At 35.2% G+C, this 24,102-nt stretch overlaps 1 protein-coding gene across 1 annotated transcript; it reads left to right on the forward strand.

The window, feature by feature from the left end:
* Nucleotides 1–10,355: 10,355 nt before the first annotated feature.
* LOC143609157 (uncharacterized protein At5g49945-like) lies at nucleotides 10,356–13,394 on the forward strand. Its single transcript, XM_077083989.1, has 3 exons — nucleotides 10,356–10,731; nucleotides 10,799–11,002; nucleotides 12,847–13,394. The coding sequence occupies exons 1-3, from the start codon at nucleotides 10,432–10,434 to the stop codon at nucleotides 13,075–13,077; spliced, it is 735 nt and encodes a 244-aa protein (XP_076940104.1). The 5' UTR covers nucleotides 10,356–10,431; the 3' UTR covers nucleotides 13,078–13,394.
* The last annotated feature ends 10,708 nt before the right edge of the window (nucleotides 13,395–24,102 follow it).

A 24,102-nucleotide genomic window follows, 5' to 3' on the forward strand; every position in this document is an offset into this window, starting at 1 on the left:
TCAGAAAGGAATGGATGTAAACGCCTTTAATGCATTAGATAGACATCAATTGAAATAACTATTTTACATGCAAAAGGCTGAATGGGAGAAAGTACTCTTGAAGGGTGAAAATCCCAGAAGCTTTGTTGAAGGGAGATTTGTGCCTGCAGGGCTAATGAATAATCCAAGGATAGTTAAAATTATTACAAGACTTGTCAAAGATACAGGTGAAAACTTTGCAGATCTTATCAACTATTCGGCTGAGTTAATTGAATTATGTACATGAAAGCTTTTGCTATATCAAAGCCAAGCAAACCCATGAAGTCTATCCCAATTAGGCCCTCTGCCTCAAGGCAGCATCCATCAGCAAGCAGGGGAGAGTCAAGCAGAACTGGAGCTCAAAGAGAAACAAGACCACAATCTGATGTGGATCTACCAATGACTCTGTTCTAGTCTCTCAGTCTTTGAAAGTAATAATGAAGAGCAAACAATTGAGAGACATCATATTCAGAGACGATTTTGCTGAGTATACAAAAGAACAATTGGAGAAAATGGCCAATCTCACTTTGTATGACTATCATGACAACAGAAAATTGGCCGGAAGACAACCTAATAAACTCTCAAAGTATCTGAAAAATGAAGCTGAAAAGGGATTTCCTCTATTGAGTCAAAAGAAGAAATGGGAACTTACCAAGCATGAAAGGAACAGGAGAGTGACACGTATGAGGAAGATAAGGGATGCAGAACATGCTTATCTGTCAAAACTTAGAAAAGACAATCCCTTGTCCAACTTGAATACATGTATCAGCATGAGAAGAAGGATGGTGAGACCCAACTATGATGTTCAAAAGAATGGCCGAATAACTATGGTTGAATACAAGAAAAATGAAGGCCATTACATTCTAAGAAATTCAAATGGACTCATCTTGGGAATCATCAAAACTGATACAAATCTGACCTATTTGCATGAAGAAGACTTGAGGGACATTGCTGGACTGACAATTCCAGAAAACCACCCTCATTATCGAATTTTGTCTATCTTCCAGCAAAGAGCAGGAACTGTCAGAGTTGAAAGAAGACAAGCAGCCTACAATGCAAGAAGAATATGATTCTTAAAATAGTGTATATCCGAGTAGGGTTCACTATGTCTAGCAAGTTTGTTCTTCATGGCCGAGAACAGTTTGCTTACTAGCAAACCCTTGGTCACACCAAGCTTTTGAAGCCAAGTACTTGAAAGATCTAGCAAGGTATTCATTAATAAACAGTGGTCCGAGCATGCTTGATGGAAGTTAATGAATTATCATGACACATCGGGCAAGGTTCAACTTCAAGCAAGCTACAGTGTCACCAAGCACACATTGCTTTGAAAATAAGTCACTAGCAAAGAGTTGAAAGGACCTCAGAAGAACAAGTTTGCGCGTAGGACCATATCGGCCAAAGTTTGCTATGGTCAAGAAGATTGAAGTCTGCTAGGTGAGAATTTTCTTAGGAAAATACTATAAGTCTACCCGGAGAACTATTCCCGAGCACACTTCAAGGTTACCATGTCTACTCGTAAAGGACAAAATGGCACAAAGCCTACTCGGAGAAGACATGTTACAAAGTCTACCCGGAAGACATGTTTTTGCACTTAGTATAATTTTGAATATGTAATTTGAATATGTATCAATCATTAAAGTTTCTAGAAAGAATGAAAGCTGTCATGAGGTGGCAGTCCTATAAAAGGAATAATTTAGGGCACGCCTCCTGCGGCAGATATACGGCTTTACACTTTTCATATAAGATCGAATATTCCTGATTGAGTGTGACAGCCGTCCTAGGTTATTATTGACAATACATTCCTTACAAAACCCTTATCGATTAACATTTGTATGAATCAGTTTATATAAATGGAAATCTTTTGAGTTATTGTTTGTGTCTGTTACTTTTATTAACCTATTTAGCAGCAAGATTGATTGTTTCTGATTCCGCCTTTAACAATCAAGAATCTTTCCTAATTTAGCAATCGTTCATTTACCCTCTTGTCGACACATTTAATGTGTGGGTTATGACATTGTTGTTAGTATTGAGTGACTTAATCGGGACGCAAATATAACAAATTGTGCAAATGTACAGTTGGCGTGTCCATGTCGTCCCATGGGTTTTACACCCGACTAGACATTTTAAAAAAAATAAAACACAATAAAGGGTGTAACCTTTTAGCCGGCTACATTAAACGCTTAAAGTGTCTGTCGCATGACAATTTCCACTATGGCAGTGAATCTTGTCACACTCCTTAGTTTTAAGTGAAAGCGAGCAAAAACAAAGATAGGAAATTCGCAAGGAAATTTCCGACAATAAAAGGAAATCTAATAAAATTTAATACAAATATTTTAAGATTGAGGCATAGCCTCGAAGTTATAAAAAAAATATTTTGAGGATGAGACATAGTCTCGGAGTAATAAAATATTTGAGAGTGAAGCATAGCTTCGGAGTGGTGTGTGTGTGCATGACAATAAAATAAGCAATTAATTAAACAGTGAAATAAGTACCTAATCTAGCAAGGCAATTAAGTAAGTTGTAAACAATCAAATAGAACATATAAGGTAAACAAATAAGCACGTATGGGGCTCCTAAGCATGTTACTAAGGCACCACTAACGACCTATCTTAAACCTTCAGCTCTGATACCAATCTGTCACACCCCAACCTAAGGCGGAAATGACGGGGCGTGAACTGATTGTCACAGCTCTCAAGGTTACTATCATGCAACATTATAAGTTTCAATATCTATTTAATAATTTCATATAAAACAATTACAGTTAAGTGACCTATAACGAAATTACAACAATGATTAATTAAGTTTGTATCCTAAAAAGCATATCTACGTGATCTTCATCTTGCTAAACAACCAAGCTGATAACCTGCAAATGCGTATAAATATATTTTTTTCAACAACACATGTTGAGTGAGTAAAACACCAGTTTAAGGCACAACAGTAATATTATATATAATATATAAAGAAAGATGCAAACTGTTCATATGAGATAAAAAGTTAAACCATAGCACATACACAAACAATCAAACATAAAGAAAGGGCTAAACCGTTGCCATGCGAATGGGCATTGGTTACCAAAAATGAGGTGTCGGTGAAACCATTGTCAATGCGTCGGACGCCTGCCACTACGACGGTCGTATGATCATACTAGACTGAGAATATGTTGGACCTTTCCGAATGCGGTTCAAATAAAGCAAGTAAGCAAATAGCAATTTAGGCATAAACTAATATACACACAAAGATTAAACATTTGCGGTTTGAATACTAGATAATACGTAAATATGATACGATACGCATATGTCCCCAAAAGATTTAAAATAAGTAAAAAGGGGGAGTGATTACTCACCTGATCAGATGAACGAAATACAAATGAGGATGATGAGAAAAGATAAATCCCTGGGGATATACCGTCAAGGATTATTAAGATTAATTCTAAGGATATATGATTTAATGAATTAAGATTTCAATATGATTTGAGTTAGGTTTGGGATTAGGACGTTTATTAATTGATCAATCGATTTCTATAGTAATTATTATTACAAAGATTAATATGATTGATTATCATTTATTTACAAAACAATCACTACTTTTATTATGTATAAAATCATCTTTGCTTATACTCGATGTATTATCAATATTAAATAAAATAAAATAATTTAAATAAATATGATATGAGATACACTTATATAATAATAATTAAATAAATAAATGTTTAGATACATGGAATGCAAATATATAAATAATCATAATAATAATGGGTAATTATTTAGATATAATATGTAGCAAGTTACAAATATTTTGTTTAAATCTTTTAAAGAAAATCTTGTTTAATACGTTTATTATAAATATAATATATATATTTATATAAAATAAATATAAGCAAATTTATGAAACTTTCAACGACAAGGAACGAGGGTTACAAATGTCGAATTTAATAAAAAAAATATTTATTTAATAGCTAATATAAATTTATTAATTAATCTGGTGGTCGGGTTCGAGCCCGCGACCACCATGTCGAAGCACACCCCCAAACCAGTTGAACTAGCTTGTCAATTGAGTAATAAACGAGGACAATTTATTATAAACAGATGCTGATAATAGCCCCAAATTGGAATATGAACCCTAATTCGTAATCCGTTAATCCCGATTATTTTTGTTACATTAACCTTAGGGTTAACGATCTATGACTAAACACGATTCATATGATGTAATCAATTACCTTATTCCCTTATGGATTGATGGAGAACAATGAAATGGAACCCGATGGCCCTAGACGTGAACGAACTGCAGGTTGCGATGCAACTTAAAGCAATTAGTGTTAGGGATTTAGGTCGCCTAGTTGTGAGGGAGGTGAAGGTGTGTTTAATTGCGTTCTTGATAACTATAGAGGGTAGAACAGTGAATGAAATATGACGGGTTACTTGATTTGTCAATACGAATATTATTGATCGACTTACCTAAATAAAGAGTGTTGGTCAGGCCGTAATAGGCAAGATTGACAACTTTTTGATTTGATTTCCAAGTTTACGGCTTGAACTGTGGCCCAAGAATGATAAACGGGTCTCGGTTACTCAATACGGGTTACAGGTTGCTGGTAAACGGGTCAGGTGGATCAAATCAATAATAATAATATATTTTTACACTTTAGTCCTTGGAGAATGAAAGTGGGAACATAATGGGGTAATAGTTTTAGTTTGGGTCAAAATTGTCATAACGTGAAAGAGATATATATATTTTAAATAAGTAAATAAAAATTATAATAATTAGTTTACTCGATAAGCATGATAATTTTTATTAATAAAATTTCCCGAACGTATAAGCAGGTCGGGTAACGATTATTAAAATAATGATATAAAAATCCGAGTTGTTACAATAAAACTGTATTTATGAGTAAATCCGACGCTAAGGTAGAGCACCTGGACCGGGGCCTTACACGAATAAGTGGACTGACAGTACCAAGAACCTTAATCCGACGAGACAACGATGGCGGTGTTGGATTTGTCGATGGTTGTCGGCCATTCTTTAGAGGTTGTCGGTGGAAACCTTTCGTCAGAGCTTAAGGTCCCACAGATAGCGCCAATGTTGGAACCCTAATTGAATCGACAATAATATTGATACGAGTTAGAGGTTCGCTCCATTGAATGACAAGACTTCAAGTGTTACAAATAGTAGTGTGAACTATGAAGTTAATAAAAGTGAAGTGTGTGTTGATTTAAGAACATGCTTCAAGAAGAATCATAGTGAATATTATTAAGCCTGGGTCTTGTCCCAGTGAACATGAGGATCCAAGTAATCCATTCTCCCATAAATATAAGGAGGTAGGGGCTTGGCTATTACATGAAGGATATTCCTATACTAGTTATTATCCTTAAGCTCTTTCGTCCTTCATTCTTTTATCCTCTATGCCTCAACTTGTGCTGGGGACATACCCATTTTGAGTCTTTTCCCTAGCTCAGAGAAAAAGTACCCAGAAGATGTCTTGCCCTCCTTTCCATGATGGACTTTGGTTTACTACTAGAGGCATGCTTGTCTTGAGTATCACCCTGGGTCAAGAAAACCGTCTTTCTCACATATCTCATATTTGACTCCCCCACCTTCACTTGTTCAACGATTCCTGCATCCTTATATCTCTTTCTTGGGCTTGGATTTTTGTTGGGCCTTCCTTAGTTTTAACCATTTGCTTAGTCACGGGCTGCCTTGGAAGCCTAATTCCGAGGTAGGCTCTACAAACCTTAAGTAGGATGAAATTTCAAGAAGAAAGCACACAAGGAGTGGTTGGATAATAGGCTATCTAGGGGATGAAACCTCTTAATGCTTTCGTGTTTGAAAAGAAGATAAAAAAAATAACTTAAATGTCATGATAGTTTAACGATAGTTTGAGTAATAAAAATTTTGATGAAACATGAGGAATCATGGTTGATTTTGAGATGTTACAAATTCACAAGAATTTTCTTAAACTAGTGCATCTCTTTTTAAACGCATCTTAACATGAGATGAGGTCTAGAAAACAATCAAGATGTACATTAACTCAAAAGCATGCATCTGACTAATCAACATGAAATTTAGCAAGCTATTTTAGAAGTAATTTAACTAATATTTTGTAGCAACACATTTGACTTGATTTGGTTTTTTGACTATAGGCTCATTAGCCTAGGCGCTCAGTCCTACAATTTTATTAGGGGGTCTTCAAATTTTATTACATGTTATTTAGTCACAAAATGGATTATATGGAATGAAGTGAATGAACAAACTAAATTGATTGGACAAAAGAGAATTTTATTATTGAATTAAGAGAGAATGAGGATGGAAATTAGTAAACTCAAGAAAGAAGATGAGAAAAGGAATACTCATATCTAACAAACTTTTATATACCTCACACTCACACCATAATTATATATATTAAAAACTAACATTTAACTCCTCACACGAAAATACTATTTCATGAAATCTTTTCAATCCTTACTCTCCGATCTCTCTCATTGAACCACTCATTTACCGTCATCTCTTTCTCTCTCATTCATTCATTCATTCATCATCATCGTTTCTCTCCTCTCTTGATCTTCGTTTCTCCATGAATCTGTTTATTGTCGCGTCCTGTCTGATTTAACCACACCTCCCCTTATTATCACCGGCCCTATCTATTTCACCGGGTGGGAAAACACCACCGCCTGTTGTTGTCGGGTCCCAATATCGAACCCTTGGTGGTGGTGGTTCAGTGGTCGTCACCGTGGTCGGCTTCATCGTCAATTGCCTTTGGTAAATACTTTGTTCCATTTATTAATTTCATTATCGTTATTTGTTCTGTATTCGGACTTATTGTTAGGGTTTCTCTTTTATGTTTCTGCAACTCGGAGGAAAAAACATCGTTTGCCTCAGGTAATTTCTTACTATATATAGTTCTTTAGTTTCTTAATCGTTCTAGGTTTTATTAAAAATGTGTTGCAAGTTGCTTTGTTTATAACCTGCTCAAAAAATTTACTTGCAAGAAGAATAAGATTTTAGAAAATATAAATTATGTAACAGTGGAGGCTTCAACTTGGTTAATTTGGTATAAGTTTTTGTTTTTTTGCTGACTTTTCAAGTAATGTAATTTACTCAATATGTCATCTAGGTTCTACAACTATGGTTAATTAGGTATATGTTTTTGTTTTCAACATATCTTTTTTAAACGTGTTCATCTAATACTTTCTCGATGGTTGAATGGAGCGTTAGTACTACTCGAATGGTTGTTCTTCAAGTAATTAGATCTTAAATCTCTGTAGTTTCACTTTAGATTCATGCATTTGTATGCATCTTTTTTGATGACTAATCAATAGCAGGTTGCTGAATTTGGTTCACCCGATTGTTGTTTACATTGTGGGTTTATAATTTGTTGTTGTTCTAGGTTTAATGCTTTCTATTTTGTTTGGGAGGCTGTAGGAATTTGGTTTAATTTGGGGATTTTTAGCCACTTTGTTGTTTTGTCTCTTTCTCTACTCATTTTGCTTCTCTTGCATTAAGAAACCTGACATTGTCATGTTTTGTGTTCTAAAAATGCATATTTTCACAAATCCATTGCACACAAAAAAGACTGCCTCACTTACTTGATTGTTGTTCTAGGTGTATGCTTACGTTTGTTTTTGATTCCTTATTTAAATTATTGTGTTTTTGTATGATTTATCACAATTGCTAGATTTAATTGACTGTTGTTTCAGCTAAGTATACTGTTAAGTGTTAACTTTCGTCCATTTGATGGACGTCAATCGAAACTTGATGTACAAATTAAGTGTACATGTGGTATTGTCAAGTTGTTGCTGGCTGTCGTTGGATGTCGATTCTAACTTGGTGGCTCTACCTTTAGTCACCGACGACATCTCCGTCTCTGGTACGACACACCTATCTGTCTTTGTCGATTCCGATGCAGAACCCATGAAGCAACTTCCTAAAGAGGCTTATAACTTTGAGATTAAAGCGTGGAAGCACATCCATGTGATGCTGGTTCAAGGAGATTAGTAACAGCAACGCAGGTAAAAATATATTTGGTGCACAACAATTTTGACTTAATAGTTCACTGCAGGTGAAAATATATATGGTTCACTTGGTTGATTGTAAGTGTGACCCTCCAGGTGTATCAGTACTCTAATCAACTATAGGTAACCACAAGTTTAGTTATACAAAATTTAATCCAAACATAGGACTTTATGTAATTTACTAAACAAGAGAATAAATGTTACAGGTTATGCTTTCATTGCTTTGGAGAGGGACACAGATAGGATAATGAACAATTTACTTCGTCTCAGCTTTGGAGTTTGACTGAGAGATCTGGAGGCTGATATTGTTTTCGCTTTGGTGGATATAAGTTGTGGTTCACCTTCACACGTGTATTTGTCGTTTTACAGTTGCATGTTATTTATGCTCGTTTGACGCTATTGGTGAAACAACTTTTGGATTAATGACTACATGTAGACAGATGCCTGCGCCGCAACGCGCGGGTTAAAAAAGCTTGTTACAATTAAATAGAATGCACTCATATTTCTTGTTATACCTTGTCCGACATGTAGTCTTTGAATTTCTTTGATTGGGCTTTAACTTGTTCACTTTTCTTTCTTTGGCCCGGATCCAATTTGGGTGTGTCATTGTTAGTTAATAGGCTCATTTAGGGCTTGGGCTCATGACATTATATATGTGTGATATTCCATAAGTGGAATTGGGTTTGTATATAGATTGATTGTGTGGGTTAAGTTAAAACGTTGTTTATCTAATTTGGGTTGGATTCGGGCACAAACCCAAATTGGCCAAAACCTGAAAAGGAGAAAACGCCAAAAAAGGAGCATTCCCACATATGCACCTCGTGGGACAAATAAGTCCAAAAGTGTCACATATGTGGATGTACATTTGGAAACATCACTGGTACAAGAGTTGTGTAGGTACAAACACTAACATAGTAACGCCACATGTACAGCAGGTACGTATGAAACCACTGCCACAATCAAACAAAGGAGACAATACTACTGAGCAGTGGGCCCCCATGCAAAACGACATCTATGATCTCCGCTATAGCGACTGCAAAAAGGGACAAATAGGATATTCTTCTGAAACGTGGTCCAATAAACATTTCATACCTCCGACCATGGTTGTAAAATTCATGTCTAGGCTCTGGTTAATCCTCAACTAATCGTCAGTCCCTACCTCACTACCCCACTGTTTAATTGCTGACTCTAGGGGTGTGCATGGGTCGGTTTGGAGCGGTTTTGAGCCAAACACATAACCATAACCGATATGTCGGTTAATGGATAACCATAACCATAACCGATCCGTTATGGCGATTTCAGTTAATCGGTTTTGAAGGTTAAAACGAGTTGGTTAACCATAACCAAAACAATATAATTGAGCCTAAAAGTTTGATACCAAATATTAGAAAAAATGACTTGACATAATTCAATAAAATATATAATCCATAATATTAATATCAAATGTCGAAAAAATGGCATTATATAATTTAACAATGAAATTTAAGTTAATTTGATAACAAAGGTTAAACCGAACACATCAAAATGGTATAATCCGACAATATGTTTGTTTAAAATAAATCCCAAATATATTATTGTTAAATAAATGGGTCGGTTCGGTTATGTCGAGTTTGGAAGTATTTATATGCAAAACCGACCCACCGGTTATGACGATTATCGGTTAACATCGGTTCGGTTATGGTTCAGTTAACGGTTATAACAGTTAAATTGCTGACCCCTGGCTGACTCTACGGAATTAACATACTTAATCAAATATTTTGACAATTCATTCTAATTATTTAGATGAAGCAGGGTTTTGTTGTGTGTAAGCCAAGCCACACAATCTAAGTGAAAGTAAGTCAGCACCAAAAGAAGACTATGTTGTTCTTGTTGTGTTGTGTTGTGTTGTTGTTCATAAACCAGATCACATACCTCCTCCATGGCCACCTCCCGATCTCTGTACCTCCTCTTCTCTCTCATCCTCACCATCACCATCACCATCTCCGCCGCTGAGTCCCACTGAAGAAGACGAAGACACAACCACTCTCTTCCGTCCTCCTCCACCTACCACCCTCTTCCAATCCACCTCCGAAGAAGATCTCCCCCCACACCCACTTCCTGGGATGAAGACGAATTCGAAGGCTTCCCAACTCATCTCACGGCCCCTAACTACGGAGGAGGATGATGATGAAAAACTCATCTCAGAACCCGTTTCCTTCACCTGTCTCTCCTTTTTAATTATCTTCACCCTTAATTACTTTACCCGCAGAAAGGAAAACGAGACCCTTGCTCTATCCTGGGCCAAAGCCTTCGCCACCCAAAACACCATTTTCTATAAGAATTTCAGCCCTTGCTCCTCAAGGAAGGCCAGAACGTCTTCAGGTTCTACGCCAGCGGCCGCAGGTTTTGTCACCAGCTGCTCGCCACCATGGACCTTAAGAGCAGGCACGATCTGATAGCCAGGCTCTATAATATGGTTGTGCCCTGCAAGGACGAGATCACTTTCGAGGTTCTTATGAATGAGGATGCCTTGGATCATGTGGTTTTCGCCCTGGCCAAGCGGAAGGCTGCCAAGGGTATGCACAAGGACGTCACGGATCTGCAAAAGTTTGCAAATCTCATGACGGCCGGCCCCAGTGGGAGGAAATGGGTTGCGGATGACTTGATGGTTATTACTGAATCCAAAGAGGTGGCTGCTGATTTGATCACCGAGACTGTTCTTGATCAGGTTCGTCATTATGCTTTCAAAATGTTACAATGATGATCATTGTAACACTTGGGATAAAACTTCGCAGGTGTTTGGTGAAAAGGCGTTTCAGAAATTGGGGAAGTTGTTCATATCTATGCATTTCTCGGATCAGCAGCAGGGTGCACACAAGAAGACGCTGGTGTTTAAGTTTGCTTTACCTGATGTTAACAATATGGCGGATATGACTCGATTGGTGGCTCTCGTGCCCTATTACATCGACTTGATTGGTCGTTACAAACTCAGTTCCCAGGTTTGTCGGTTGTTTCTTTGTGTATTTTAGTAGAGGTGACAAAATGGGCATGTAGGGTAATGGGCCAAAACATTGACTTATGGGTTGGGTTGTCAAGACAAACTTTTTATCCGAAACTTATAATTTCTCTTTAATGAAAAGTTAGCGTGTTGTATATTGGTATGGGAACCGGGTCAGGTTGACTTGAAACACTTTTTATACAGAAGAAAATAAAGTTTCTTTAAATAAATGCTAACGGGTTAATTATTGGTGCGGATTGAAAGCGGGCTTGGCTGACTTCAAACGTTTTTTTTATCCAGAATTCATAACTTTGTTAGATAAAAAGCTAACAGGTTATTTATTGGTGTGGGTTGAAAGTGTTAATACTTTAGTGTAATTGGAGAAACTGGTCGACCAATGTTATCATAATAAACATTAAGTAAGTTAGGGATGTGCGGAGTGCACACTTGTTTTAGTTTGTTATGGTGTTAGGGGCGAATAGCGAACGCGGTTCGTGGCAGTGCCCCCGGTAGCGCCCCTAGTTAGCAGGGTCGGCACATAATCATAAGTATTAGTATGGAGCCAATATGAATGAAATTCAATTTTCAATTTTTAACTGCATAAGGCAGTTATCCAAACCCTAACTGCTCAGGAAATAAACTTGACGTTCGTTTCATTTGGTCGTTCTTCTGGTTCATCTTTCTCACAGAATTCATACTATGATCTTGGCAGAGCTTTACCCAATTAAAGTATTTGGGAAACCACCAAATAACTTTTAATGTGAAAGTTTCCATATGACTCTGGAAATCCAAGTGAAAATTTCCAAAATCCGCTACAGAAAGTGGGCCCAGCTGACTTCAAACATTTTTTATCCAAAATTCATAACTTTCGTTAAATAGACAGCTAACGAGTTATTTATTGGTGTGGGTTGAAAGCGGGCCTGGCTGAATTCAAATGATTTTTTATCCAAAATTCATAAATTTTCGTTAAATAAAAAGCTAATAGCTAACGGGTTATTTATTTGTGTGAGTTGAAAGCGGGCCTGGCTGACTTCAAACATTTTTTTTTAAATCAAAATTCATAACTTTTCGTTATATATAAAGCTAACAGCTAACGGGTGATTTATTGGTGTGGGTTGAAAGCGGGCCTGGCTGACTTCAAACTTTTTTTCATCCAAAATTCATGATTTTTTCTTAAATAAAAAGCGAATGGGTCATTTATTGGTATGGGTTGAAACATGAAACCAACAGGCAACAGGGTTGGGTTGATTTGAAGTGCTTTTTATCTAAAGCTAATAACTTTTTTTAAAATATAACACTGAGGGTCACTATTGGTATGGGTTGAAACCTGCCAAGCTGGGTTGACTTGAAACGTTTTATCCATGATATATAACTTTTTATAAAATAAAATTATAACGGGTCACTTACTGTCATGGATTGAAAGTGGCCCGATTGGGTTGACTAGAGATGTTATATTTCCTGAATTCATAAATGTTCTTTAAATAAAAAGCTAATGGTAATATATTGGTATGGGTTTAAACCGGCCTGGATTGATTGACTGGAAAAGTGGAAATGCATTTTATCCAAATTTCATAACTTTTCTCTAAATGCTAATCTAATGGGTCATTTATTAGTATGGGTTGAAACCGGCCCGTTTGGGTTGGCCTGAAACGCTTCTTATCCAAAGTCCATAGTTTTCTTCAAATAAAAGCTAGTGTTTCATGATCACACAATTTATATTGTTTTAATAATAATTATTTACATATAAGACCCGTTAGAGATAAAACAATGGGTTGAAAACCTCCTCTACTCTACTGTTAAACAAAAATGAAAATGGACACTTTACGATCGTTTATCTGAAAACAGGCCCGGTCGAAAACCGAAGCAGCCCGATCAAAGGTTGCACAGGAGGTGTACAAGGAACTTCAAAACGAAAGGCAAGAAGCCTTGCAGAGCAAGAAGGCGGAGAGGAGAAAAGCGATGGAGGAGGCCCAATCAAAACTTACCGCGGAGGCCCTTCGTAAGAAAGAAGCAAAAGAACGGGCCCGCCAACTTAAGAAAGCAATGCCCAAAATCAAGATGTCCCGCGGCGCTTAATCGAAATCTTTTCAGATCTTCAGTGCGTCAACAGTTACAATCAGGTTAACCTTAGTCTTCCCTCTTTTACATAGTTTGCAGCCTATTTTTAATAGAAACTGAGTACACCAACCTATAAGTTATTTGGTTCAAAGAGTTTGATATTTGGATCGTATATGTACGCGTTTGTTGTTTGTAGTCGGTATGCAGGGAAGTTCTATATCTGCGACTTGATGGTTTTAATTTTTTACTAGATGAGTTCATGTATCACCAGTCATGTTCTACTACTCGGATACGGGAATAAGAAGTATTTTTGGTTTGGAGACCTATTTAAGATATTTTTGTGCACCTTGTTTGGAATGACTAATTCTTTGATATAAGTTTTAATCAGTTACCAAAGGGCTCGTAGCCTAGTGGCATGAAGGGGCTGTGAAAAAATGTTCCTCGACCAAGTGGTTTGAGGGTTTGGGTATGAGTGGTTTTTGGCCGGAAAACTCATATGTGGAGGTTCATAGTAGGTTCTTTTTCCAAACACATACAACTACAATGATAGATCACAATGGAAGTAAACATATTTGAATTCTTTTCATTCCTTCTATACTTGAAACCATCTTCATTTACTTTTAGACATAATTTGTTTGAAATTAGGGTTTTCAGTTTATTTAATATAAAGGAGTTTTTAAAATTCAAGATGTTGTACCTATCTTGTATTCGTTTTGACAAAATGGCTATAAATCTGTTTGAAGGTAATTAATTATTCTTTTATACAAAGTTTAGGTCGTCATAAATAGGTATATGTCGCATTGCTGTTAAATATATGTAATTTACTCTTTGTATAGATATATGATAGGTCCTCTCTGTTAATAAATAGCTTGAAATATAAAAAGACAAGAATGGATATATAAAGTATCACTCCTCCTAGCATGCAACTAGTTTGTAGCATGACATGAAAAGCGAACAGGCTTCAGTCCGTTCCTTTAATCAACATGTAGAGTCGGGTAGTTACTAGTTTCACCCAGAACCTAAGGACCGTGAAAACTAAGTGCAAATGGTAAAATGCTAAAAGGATTCAAATATGCAAAGGCCGTTTTGATTACCACAGTTATCTAACTAACTATGATGTCATAGACAAAACCAGTAGTTATCCAACTATGAAGCAAACCCGGTTTTGACATGAGAAGACTAATTCACTGTTTAACAATCAAATCCCCTAGCTTCGAAGCCACAGGTTATCAACCAATGACCCAGACCAATTTCTAGCATAACCAATTATTTTTAAAAACTCTTGTCTGCGGAAACACATTTATGAATCAAATTTTCATAGGTTATGAAATTAATGAAACTAGGTATAGTGGAGACGGTGTGCTGATCGTGTCTTGAGCGGTGGTGCGATTCTTGATGAAACTAGCTAGCTAGAGTAGAGTGGACTGTGGAGGTGGCTAGTTCAGTGTCAAGTGCAAGACTGGAAGGTGGTTCCTGGCTTTCCAAAATAGTGAGAGAGACAAGTCAAAAACTAGATGCGTTCCATAAATAACAACCAATGTTAAAATGGGTACCTTGAGATATATGAATCAACGTGAATTACCACTTAAAAGAACTTGGAACCAGGTATGAACCAAGATAGATTAAGCGTGTGTGTTAAATGTGAATATTCGGTATGTATTGAATGCCCCTTTTCTGGTTGTTGATGCTATATTTATCATATCTAAAAGCTCATCCATGTCAGTTTATGTGATCACCAATCATGATCTATTTCGATGTTGGGCGCATTTTACTTTCATGAACAGGTCTTCCTTCTCAGGGGCTTGTTTGGGTAATGTTTATCTGATAAGTTAAGTTGTGCTAGACTCCTTGAGACTCAGCGCGCTACTATGGTCAAGTGGTTGAAGACCTACCTTTTTTATACATCTCCGATGATTAGTCTGGAGTCCATAGTTGTGGTAGGGTCCGGATCCCTGATATTGTTGATCTGTGTGCTTATTTGTCTGGTGTCCTAGAGTTATTCCAAGTCTGGACATGCATTCATTGGATTTGGACCCCGAATCAGATCTGGGTTATTCGGGGGAGTTGTGCAAGAGGGAGTTGTTGCCCTAGTCAAAAGTTGAAGCACTTAGCAAGAAAACGTTCATACTTAAATCTGTTAGATTCGGACTCGACATCAGTCATCAAATATACTCTGAATATTTTTATTAATGATGCATGAAAAGGAAGTCGATTTTAATAACATCATAAACTAAATTCTAGATATTTATACTTTTTTTTCATTAGCTAGATATTAATACCTATATTATACGTGTTGTGGTCCTTCGTCCAAACACAACATAACATATTCAGATATTTGACCAACTCAATCCACAATGTCTAATTTCATGTTAAATTAAAGAAATCGAATTATAATTCATCGGTTGATATTAATCAACTAGCTTTTATCTCCCATATTACAAGGTTGTTTTACATTATTCGTTTCTAATATTTATATATTTTTTTGAATCTTAATTTTATTTACCATAAGGAAGTTAATAATGTAATTAGGATCTGATGATAAAAGGGTTTCACAAATAAATGAGATGTTATAACCCATTTTAAAAACTATCTCGGTTTGGTGAGACATGTGACTTTTACTATAAAATTGTTTTTAAATTATAAATAATATCTTTAAAAAAATTGGATATTAATTTTTGATATATCCATATTTTATAAGATTTTCATATCAAATATTTGGTAAGATTAATTTTTAATTATTGAGATGTAATAACCCGTTTAAAAGTTATCTGGGTTTGGTGTGACCCATACCCATAAATTCGGGTCAAATGCATGAGAAGTCTCCATTTAAAAATAAAGCAATCCGGTGGTTTGAGAATATATAAAGAGGTTTCATTTATATATATACTAGTTTTTATCCGCCGTATTACGGGAGTTGTTTTATATTGTTTGTTCTAATATTTATTTATTTTTTGAATTTATATTTTTTTATTGTATGAAAGTTAATAATATAATTATGGTTTGATGATAAATTGTTTTACAAATAAATGAGATGTTATAACTCGATTTAAAAGATATATGGTTTTGATGAGACCCAAGACCCGTTTATTTTTTTACAATAAAATTGGTTTTTTTAATTATAAATAATATTTTTGAAAGTTAATAATATACTTATGGTTTGATGAGACACAAGACCCGTTTATTTTTTTACTATAAAATTGGTTTTTTAATTTAAATAATATATATATATATATATCTTTTTAAAATAAATAAGATATTAATTTTTAGTATATCCTATTTTATAGGATTTTTACATCAATAATTTGATGAAAATAGTTTTTTATTTAATGAGATGTTATAACCCGTTTAAGGAATATCTAGGTTTGGTAAGAATCATACCCATAAATTCGGGTCAAATGCATTAGAAGCCTCAATTAAAAAATCAAGCAAATCTGGTGACTCCAAAAAAAAGGGGAGCGACCACATCGCGACACGTAAGATTTTTATGTTTTCGTTTTTATATATTATAGATATTTATAATATGATGAATAAAACTTCTAATTTTCACTTCATTTATTAAAAAACAACTTTACTTTAACAAAGGAGAATCTTTTTTTGTCACACCCCGACTAGGTAGTTGCAGAAGCGTAATACGGGAATGTAACAGATAACACTGGTATCAACCACATTGTTTATAAAGAAATTCAACCAAACTAATTTACATCATAATACATGGTTCGGTACTAAGTTTACAAACTAGATGAAAATCACATAACCAGTTCACGGGCTTCTTATTCAATACTACGTATTTGCATCTATTCACAGCTATTCAACTTTGCTTCTAACACCAAGCACATAAGCGATTCATTCCAACTTCGGCTTACCTGAAAAGCATGTTAAAACGGGTCAACTACGTCTAGTTGGTGAGTTTCAAGTTTCACGAGTACGAACAAAGTCAGTATACGAGTTCGTAAAGTTCGTAGTACGTATGTATATATGTATGTGTATGATGTATTATACTAAGCCACAAGTGAAACCAAGACAGCTCGCACGCATGGCCACCCTTGTCCATGTACTCCCGTTGGCATTTAACAGCCACTTTGCCCCAAGTATGTACTATGTCTAACACCACATAGAAGAATGTAATAAGTATAAATGACAATGTGCAACTGAGTTAACATGTTCTGGCATACCCCACCGGCTCTGTCAGTTGGGTTTGTCAAACCGATAGTACTATCCACACGTCACCGACACGAAGTTAATCACTTGTGTTTGTGAGGACTTTCAAGTGTTAGTACTTAGATAATTCACATCATCACACGTTTTCAAGTATATAAGTATATGTAAACATGCTTTCCACCCCAAAAGTTCGTAAAACAGTTTAGAAAGTGGGGTCGTGAAACTCACCATATCGTAGTTCAAGCTGGTAATATGTATCAGTAAGTAATGTTCCTCGATTATAGCTTGACTCCTATAACCGGTATCGTACTGTTAATACTAGTACAATGTTTAAGCTAAATCGGGCTGTATAACTAGTCTGGTTATAGCTGATAGGCCCAGAACATGACCGTAGTCTTAGATTGTGACGTTGTATACTATGAAATGTTCAAAATCAGACTTGGCTCAGTTTCACCGTTTTCCGAACCTAGCCAAGCTGATCGTTTATGCGTTTCGGGATTAGGTAAGTTCACACAAACTTAAGTAAATATATTGATTGAATAAATGATTTGATTTATGAAAGAATTTTAAAGTTTCGGCATCTGGTTTGATCGCAGGGTTCGTTTCCGTTTTCACACAGGTTTGATTATACAAAACACGTACAATCCACCCGAATTGTCCGGAATTCTCGTAGAAGGTTCGTTTTTATCAAATTCATCTAAAACTATGATATTTGATCATTTTTGACATTTTGACATACCAATCAGTACGTTAAACACAAAACTGCCGGTTTCGTTAAAACAATTATAGTTTAAATCTTTGATTAATCATAACTAATTATGTACTTATATATAAATTATGAAAATTTTTTAAAAAATAAATTAAAATATGGAGTTTTTTATAAAAATATTTTCAGAAATTTTATGATTAATTATCTATTTATAAAAATTCATTTAATGTGTTATAGTTAAGTAATAAATAGCCCGTTTATACCAAACGACATCCGAAAAATCCGATAATTTTTCCAAGTGGTCTCAATATCAACACATATCCCCTGAAAAATCTCCCGAATCTAAATTTTTGGCCAAAATGACTTTTTGCATGTTTTTCGGTTATTAAGACTCGATTAAAACACGATTGCACAAAGAATACTTAGACATCTCCAAATGTTCTCAAAATTTTCCAGTAATATTAACATAAAATTTCTGGGTTCCAAACCAAATTTCATAATTTTTCATGAAGTGTACCTATTTTTCCCGAATAAACGCCAATAAACGGAAATAAATTCGCCAAATATTAAATTCGCCAAATATTCTCCGTTCATCGAAAAATTACCAAATTTTAACAGGGACTCAGTTATGTGACCCCTAATGTCCCTGAAAAGTTTCATCCTAAAAACAAGCACGTCACAATTGAAGCACAAACAGCCCCTAAACGAGTAATACGGTATTACCTTGTCGGTTTTCGGTGGTTTTTGATGGTTTAAACGACTCTTCGGGTCTTGGTTTGCAAACTCGGTATATCTAAATATAATATAACATCAAACCAAGCATAAATCATCCATTGATCAGTCTTGTTAACTAGGGTTTCGGTTTTGGTTTCAAACCGAACTTTCAAACCGTAAAAACGTTGTATTCATGTTCTAATCCGCGTTTTTGACCAAAAATCTATATGTTTCTTCTTTGTAGACATGTTTAACATCAAAATATGATTTTACTTGATTTTTATGGTTTTTGAATGGTTAAACATGTTTAAAACTAATCAATACTTAATTTACCATGGCTAAACTTTGTTAAACAAGTAAAATCTTATGAAAATTAGTTGTTACCTTGAGGTTTTTGGGCTGGAATATGAAGGAACTCAGCAGAGATTGATCTTGGTTGATTTGTGTGTAAAAATATCTCATTTCTTTAATATATACTACAAACTAGAAACAAGGGGATTTAACCCTTACTTGCGGCCGGCACATAGAGGGGGCCCATTGGGCCTCCTTTTGGCCCATTGGTGCCTCGGTATTCTTGACACACGCGAATATCGGTCCAAAATTTAATTCGGGTCCGGTTTTTCACCAGAAAATTAATTTGGGTGTGAGAAATAGCGCAAAAACGAGTGTTTTTCACCTTATTTTTGTAAAATAATAAAAACGTACTGACTCGTTGTAAAAATCCAAAATATTTTCATGGATTGCTTAGAACACGTCATATAAGTGTTTTATAAATATTTTTTGGCTTAACGGATGCTACAATGCTCGTTTTGATGTTAACGATTGCGTTTAAGCTTATAGCGTATCGACAAACGAAACCTTCTTCGTTTAAATGGTTTTAAACGTACTGAGGCCTAAATATCAATATGTTAGCCTCTATAGCATATATATAACTCGTATATGACCCCTCAGTATATATATATATATATATACGGGTCTTAATCTGTATCAGTCGATTACTCGTTTAAGCACTACGAATTAACCGATTTGTCGTTTACTCGCTACATAGTGAATATAGTATACCTCGTTTTGTCACGAATGTCACATTTTTCGTCTCACAACTTTAGACCCAACACTATGGGGCGTCCTTCGGGGGATTTTTGGGCACCGTCGGCGCGGGACACCATTGTGGGGCGCAGAGGGTTGGGTTGTTCAAACGACCGGCGCGGTTTTGAAAATTTGGTGGGTCCCCCCTCCAACGTTCATAAACGGCTAGTTAAAAAAAAACTATTTATTTTATTTATAAATACTAACCCATTTAATCATTTTTTACTCAAACAAATACCAAATTACTACCAAAATTCACTACAAAAATCTCTCAACTCTCTACCATGGATCCTTTCTCAACAATCTCTCAACAGTTCATTTTTTAATCATTTTAAAAATGAACCACTTCTCCACAATTCACACTCGCCTTAAGAACATCATGTGAAGCGGCAAGAATGACGTCGACCTTCTTAAGGCTATGTTGAAACAATACAAGGGCCTTCATGGTCACCACATCAGCATGGGGATGTTTGAAATTTGGAAGAAATGCACGAGCTCGCCAAAGTGGCATCTGATCCCGACATCTTCACCGCCACCGTCCAAACGGTCAAAAACAACGTCTACTTCGGCCAATCAATCGCCATCTCAAGTGGGTTGGATGCTCGTTCTCAATTTAACCTTAACGAGATTGATCCCGATTTTGTTTTTGATGAACCAGATGAGTTGCCACATCTGGTAGGAAGAGAAAAAGCCAAGGCGGTGGCTAGAGGTGGGGGATTTTCGTCTAGAACGACAACCACGATGAGTTCGGACATGAGCGTGCGGTTTGACAATTTGGAGCTTGCACTTAAAGAGTTTCGCGAGGACAAAAAACACTCGAAAGAGGAACTCAAGATAATACACGAAGAAAGAATAGCGATGCATGCGGAATACAAAGCCATGCATGAAAAAAGAAAGAAGGCTAGCTCGGAGTGGCAACGAGACAAGGACTTCAAGCTCCTCTCAAAGGATCTCTCGGCTCTAGATTTGGCCACAAGGACGTTTTTGGAGAAAAAAATCAAGGATAATGACAAAATACGCAAACGAGGACGAGGACGCCGAATATTAGTTCTATTTTTTTATTTGTACGTTTTTTTAATGTTTTTAGTTTAATTTAGTTTGTATTTTATTATTATAAAGTTTGTTAGTTTATTAAATTTATAAAAAAATAAAAAAAATTAAGGGGCTTCAAAACCCCCTCACCATAGAGGGGTATTTTTGGAGTGGGGCTTTGAAGCCCCCAGTGCCCACGTGACGCTGACGTGGCACTGGGGAGGGGCTTCGAAGCCCCTCACCATTGAGGATGGTCTTATTACGTCGTTTCAAAATTGATTTGAGATAAAAACTATCCGTTAGCTCTTGACAATGAAATTGAAAGTTAAGAATGTTATTGATAATATAAATTATTATGCCCTTAACATGTAATAGTTAGAATTATTTAACCTCTACCTTTATATCTATTAGAGTGATTATTCGTACTAAACAACTTTAAACTTTATCTTTTGTTGGGATAATTTCATCAATACAATCTTAAGGGTTCTGCTAAACGTACACCCTCTATCTCATTTTCACTAAACATGCTTTCTTCCTTAACTTTCACATTTATACAATTCAAATCATTTTTATTTGTTTTTATTATCATTTTGTTATCTTTTATTATTATTTTCTTCAAAACACATTTTTTTAAGAATACTTTTTACTATTTTTTTTATATTTTTAAAACAATTTTTTTGTTTTTTTAAATAACTAAAAACCTTTTTTAATTAAAATAAACATTTTTATAATTTAAAAATACTTTGTTTTTTTAAAATTGTTTTCATTGTTTATTGAGTGTTTTTTAATAGTTTTTGGAGATAGTTTGCACTTTTTCAAACAAATTTCTTAATGTTTGTTAATAAATAAAAAAATAAATAGTGGATTTACGTAATAAATTGCACACATTTTGTACTATAAAATGCAAAAAATGTTTAAACAGAATAATATACAAATAAAATTGATAAAGAAATTGAAAGTTAAGAGGAGAGTGTATGACAAGTAGAAAACGGGTACGTTTAACCTGACCCAATCTTAAACATACACACATCAAATTCATAATATAAATATAAATATACTAGCATAGAGCCCGCGCTTTACGGCGGGTGTGAAATATTCGGTTGTCAAGATACATAAATAGAATATTACAGATTGTGGGTCATATTCCCGGTGCCAGCACCTATACCACCAAATATAACAACCCGTCCTTTTTCTAGATGTCGCATTGCTCTTTGTTTGCTGTACGGCTCAAAAACCTTGGGCATAAAAAAAGCTGACTGTAGACGTGTCTTTAACACCTAGTTTCTCCAATGCCGAGTGGATTAATATGGAATCCTTGCCCATTGTCATCATACTGGTAACATGTGAAACCCACTATTCATCAAGAAAATTGTACAACTCGATATACGCATCAACATGCCATAGTACCAATACTTTAGTTTCATATATATCTTTCTAAATTTCATAATGTCGTATTTAACTTTTCTAACAGACTAAAAATGTCATAGTTGTCAATTACAACTGTCTATTTCATTAAGAAGAATATAGTATATAGGCCTGTAAACGAAACAAATGTTAAGTGAACAAACTTTTGTGTTCATTTAGATGAACGGACACGAACATTCACTAGCGTTTTTTCATTTATGTTCGTTTGTATTTGTTCGTTTACATTCATTAATGTTCGTTACATTACGTTTGTTTAAGTTAATTCATTTAGATAGTCATCTAAACTTATAAGCCCATTACAATTTAGTGTAGTTATAATACACTTTTAGGCTCAACATATTTATGTTCATGTTTACTTTGTATTAATGTTTGTTTATTTATGGCCATTTGTGTATATTCAGTTATGCTCGTTTGTTTACGTTTATCAACCATTGGTTTAAATTAACCAACGAACACAAACACACTCAGTTTCATAACGAACGGACATGGATAGAAAAAACCCGTTCGTATAGCTGTTCAAGTTCGATCGTTTGTTTCGTTATAGTTAAATGAACGAACACGAACATGCTCTGTTCGTGTTGGTTCAGTTCGTTTACAGGTCTAGACACGTTATGCGATGGCTCATGAGATGATTCACAGTTACAAGTAATTGGTTTATTTTAGTTACTATAGAACTTACTAATATGAAATTCTAAGCCTTTAGAAGACATATGAAACAAAATCATATGTTTGGGTATTTAAATAAAACCGCTTATAATTTAACTTAATTATCAGCTTAATCCACATGTGTTTATTATCAAAAAGTCACAATTTGTGTTTCCACAAAAGAAACCCATGTGTTTCCACAAAAGAAATTGCGCCCACCAACCACTATCACATTCATATAAATTTACATTCTATATAAGTGTCCTATAATGATATGATGAAATTGAAATGATAATAACAAAAATAACACCTCAACACCAACCTTGCAAGCCATAGACACTTCTCTAGCAATCAGCATGGCCACCTACATAACATAATAGACCAACTCATAACTTGGGATGATACACCATGATAATACCATATAAAATAGTTAAGATTACATAAGTTATTATATTTATAAGTGTTCAATGACCTGATTATTATAGTTACTTGCTGCAGTAACCTAAAACAAAACTTGGGTAAAGTTTGAACCGTTTGACCCACTTGAACCGTTTCTTTGTTTGTCCAATACCTTAAAAGCAAGGGTCAGATCAGATGACGCGTGAATTTTCACTTTTGATACGCATAAACCTTCTACATCCGATAGCGTTTTAACTTTTAATATCGCATTTTAAGGTTCTTATATTCTAAGTTTTATACCGAGTACAATCTATGTTCATTGTCTTAATGAACAACCACAAACAAGAAAAATTGTTCCTTTAAGTGTTCGAGTTAAATTGTTTGTTCGTTTAGAGTTAATCAAACGAACTCAAACACGCCCCGTTCATGATCGTTCGGTTCGTTTACACACCTAAAAACTTGAAGTTGCTCACCCACTAATATAATGGCCCCATCAATGATTCTTCAGGTCAATCCCTCAATAACACAAAAGCTCCTTCAATATTAAAACCCTGCTATTTTTTCTTATATAAGCAATATCTATGTTTTTTTCTACGTTAAATAGACGTTTATTTACCTACTCGGGAGCTACTGGATAACTACATACAGTATACTTGCTAGTAAAATTTGCTATTGTAATAAGTTTTCATATTCCCCTGCATTCCCTTTTCGAATAGCTAGTATTGTGTCTTGCCTAATAATAATAAAGCATTCCATGTATTGTGAGAAGAAGACAAAGTCTCCTTTAACTTCACAAAAAAGCGATCAAAATCGTTAAAGGAAGCCAATCAAAGGTAGCAAACTTTGCATACTCGTAAGCAGCAATAGCATAATCA

The sequence above is a fragment of the Bidens hawaiensis genome, unplaced genomic scaffold, assembly GCF_021521415.1.
Source record: "Bidens hawaiensis isolate Kalapana, Puna unplaced genomic scaffold, B.hawaiensis_p1.1 tig00419497_1, whole genome shotgun sequence".
In the NCBI taxonomy this organism is placed as follows: Eukaryota; Viridiplantae; Streptophyta; class Magnoliopsida; order Asterales; family Asteraceae; genus Bidens; species Bidens hawaiensis.

Coding starts and splice junctions, on each gene's coding strand:
- LOC143609157 (XM_077083989.1), top strand. CDS start 10,432: ATGGACCTTAAGAGCAGGCACGATCTGATAGCCAGGCTCTATAATATG. Junction 10,732..10,798: donor CCGAGACTGTTCTTGATCAG/GTTCGTCATTAT, acceptor AAAACTTCGCAG/GTGTTTGGTGAAAAGGCGTT. Junction 11,003..12,846: donor GTTACAAACTCAGTTCCCAG/GTTTGTCGGTTG, acceptor ATCTGAAAACAG/GCCCGGTCGAAAACCGAAGC.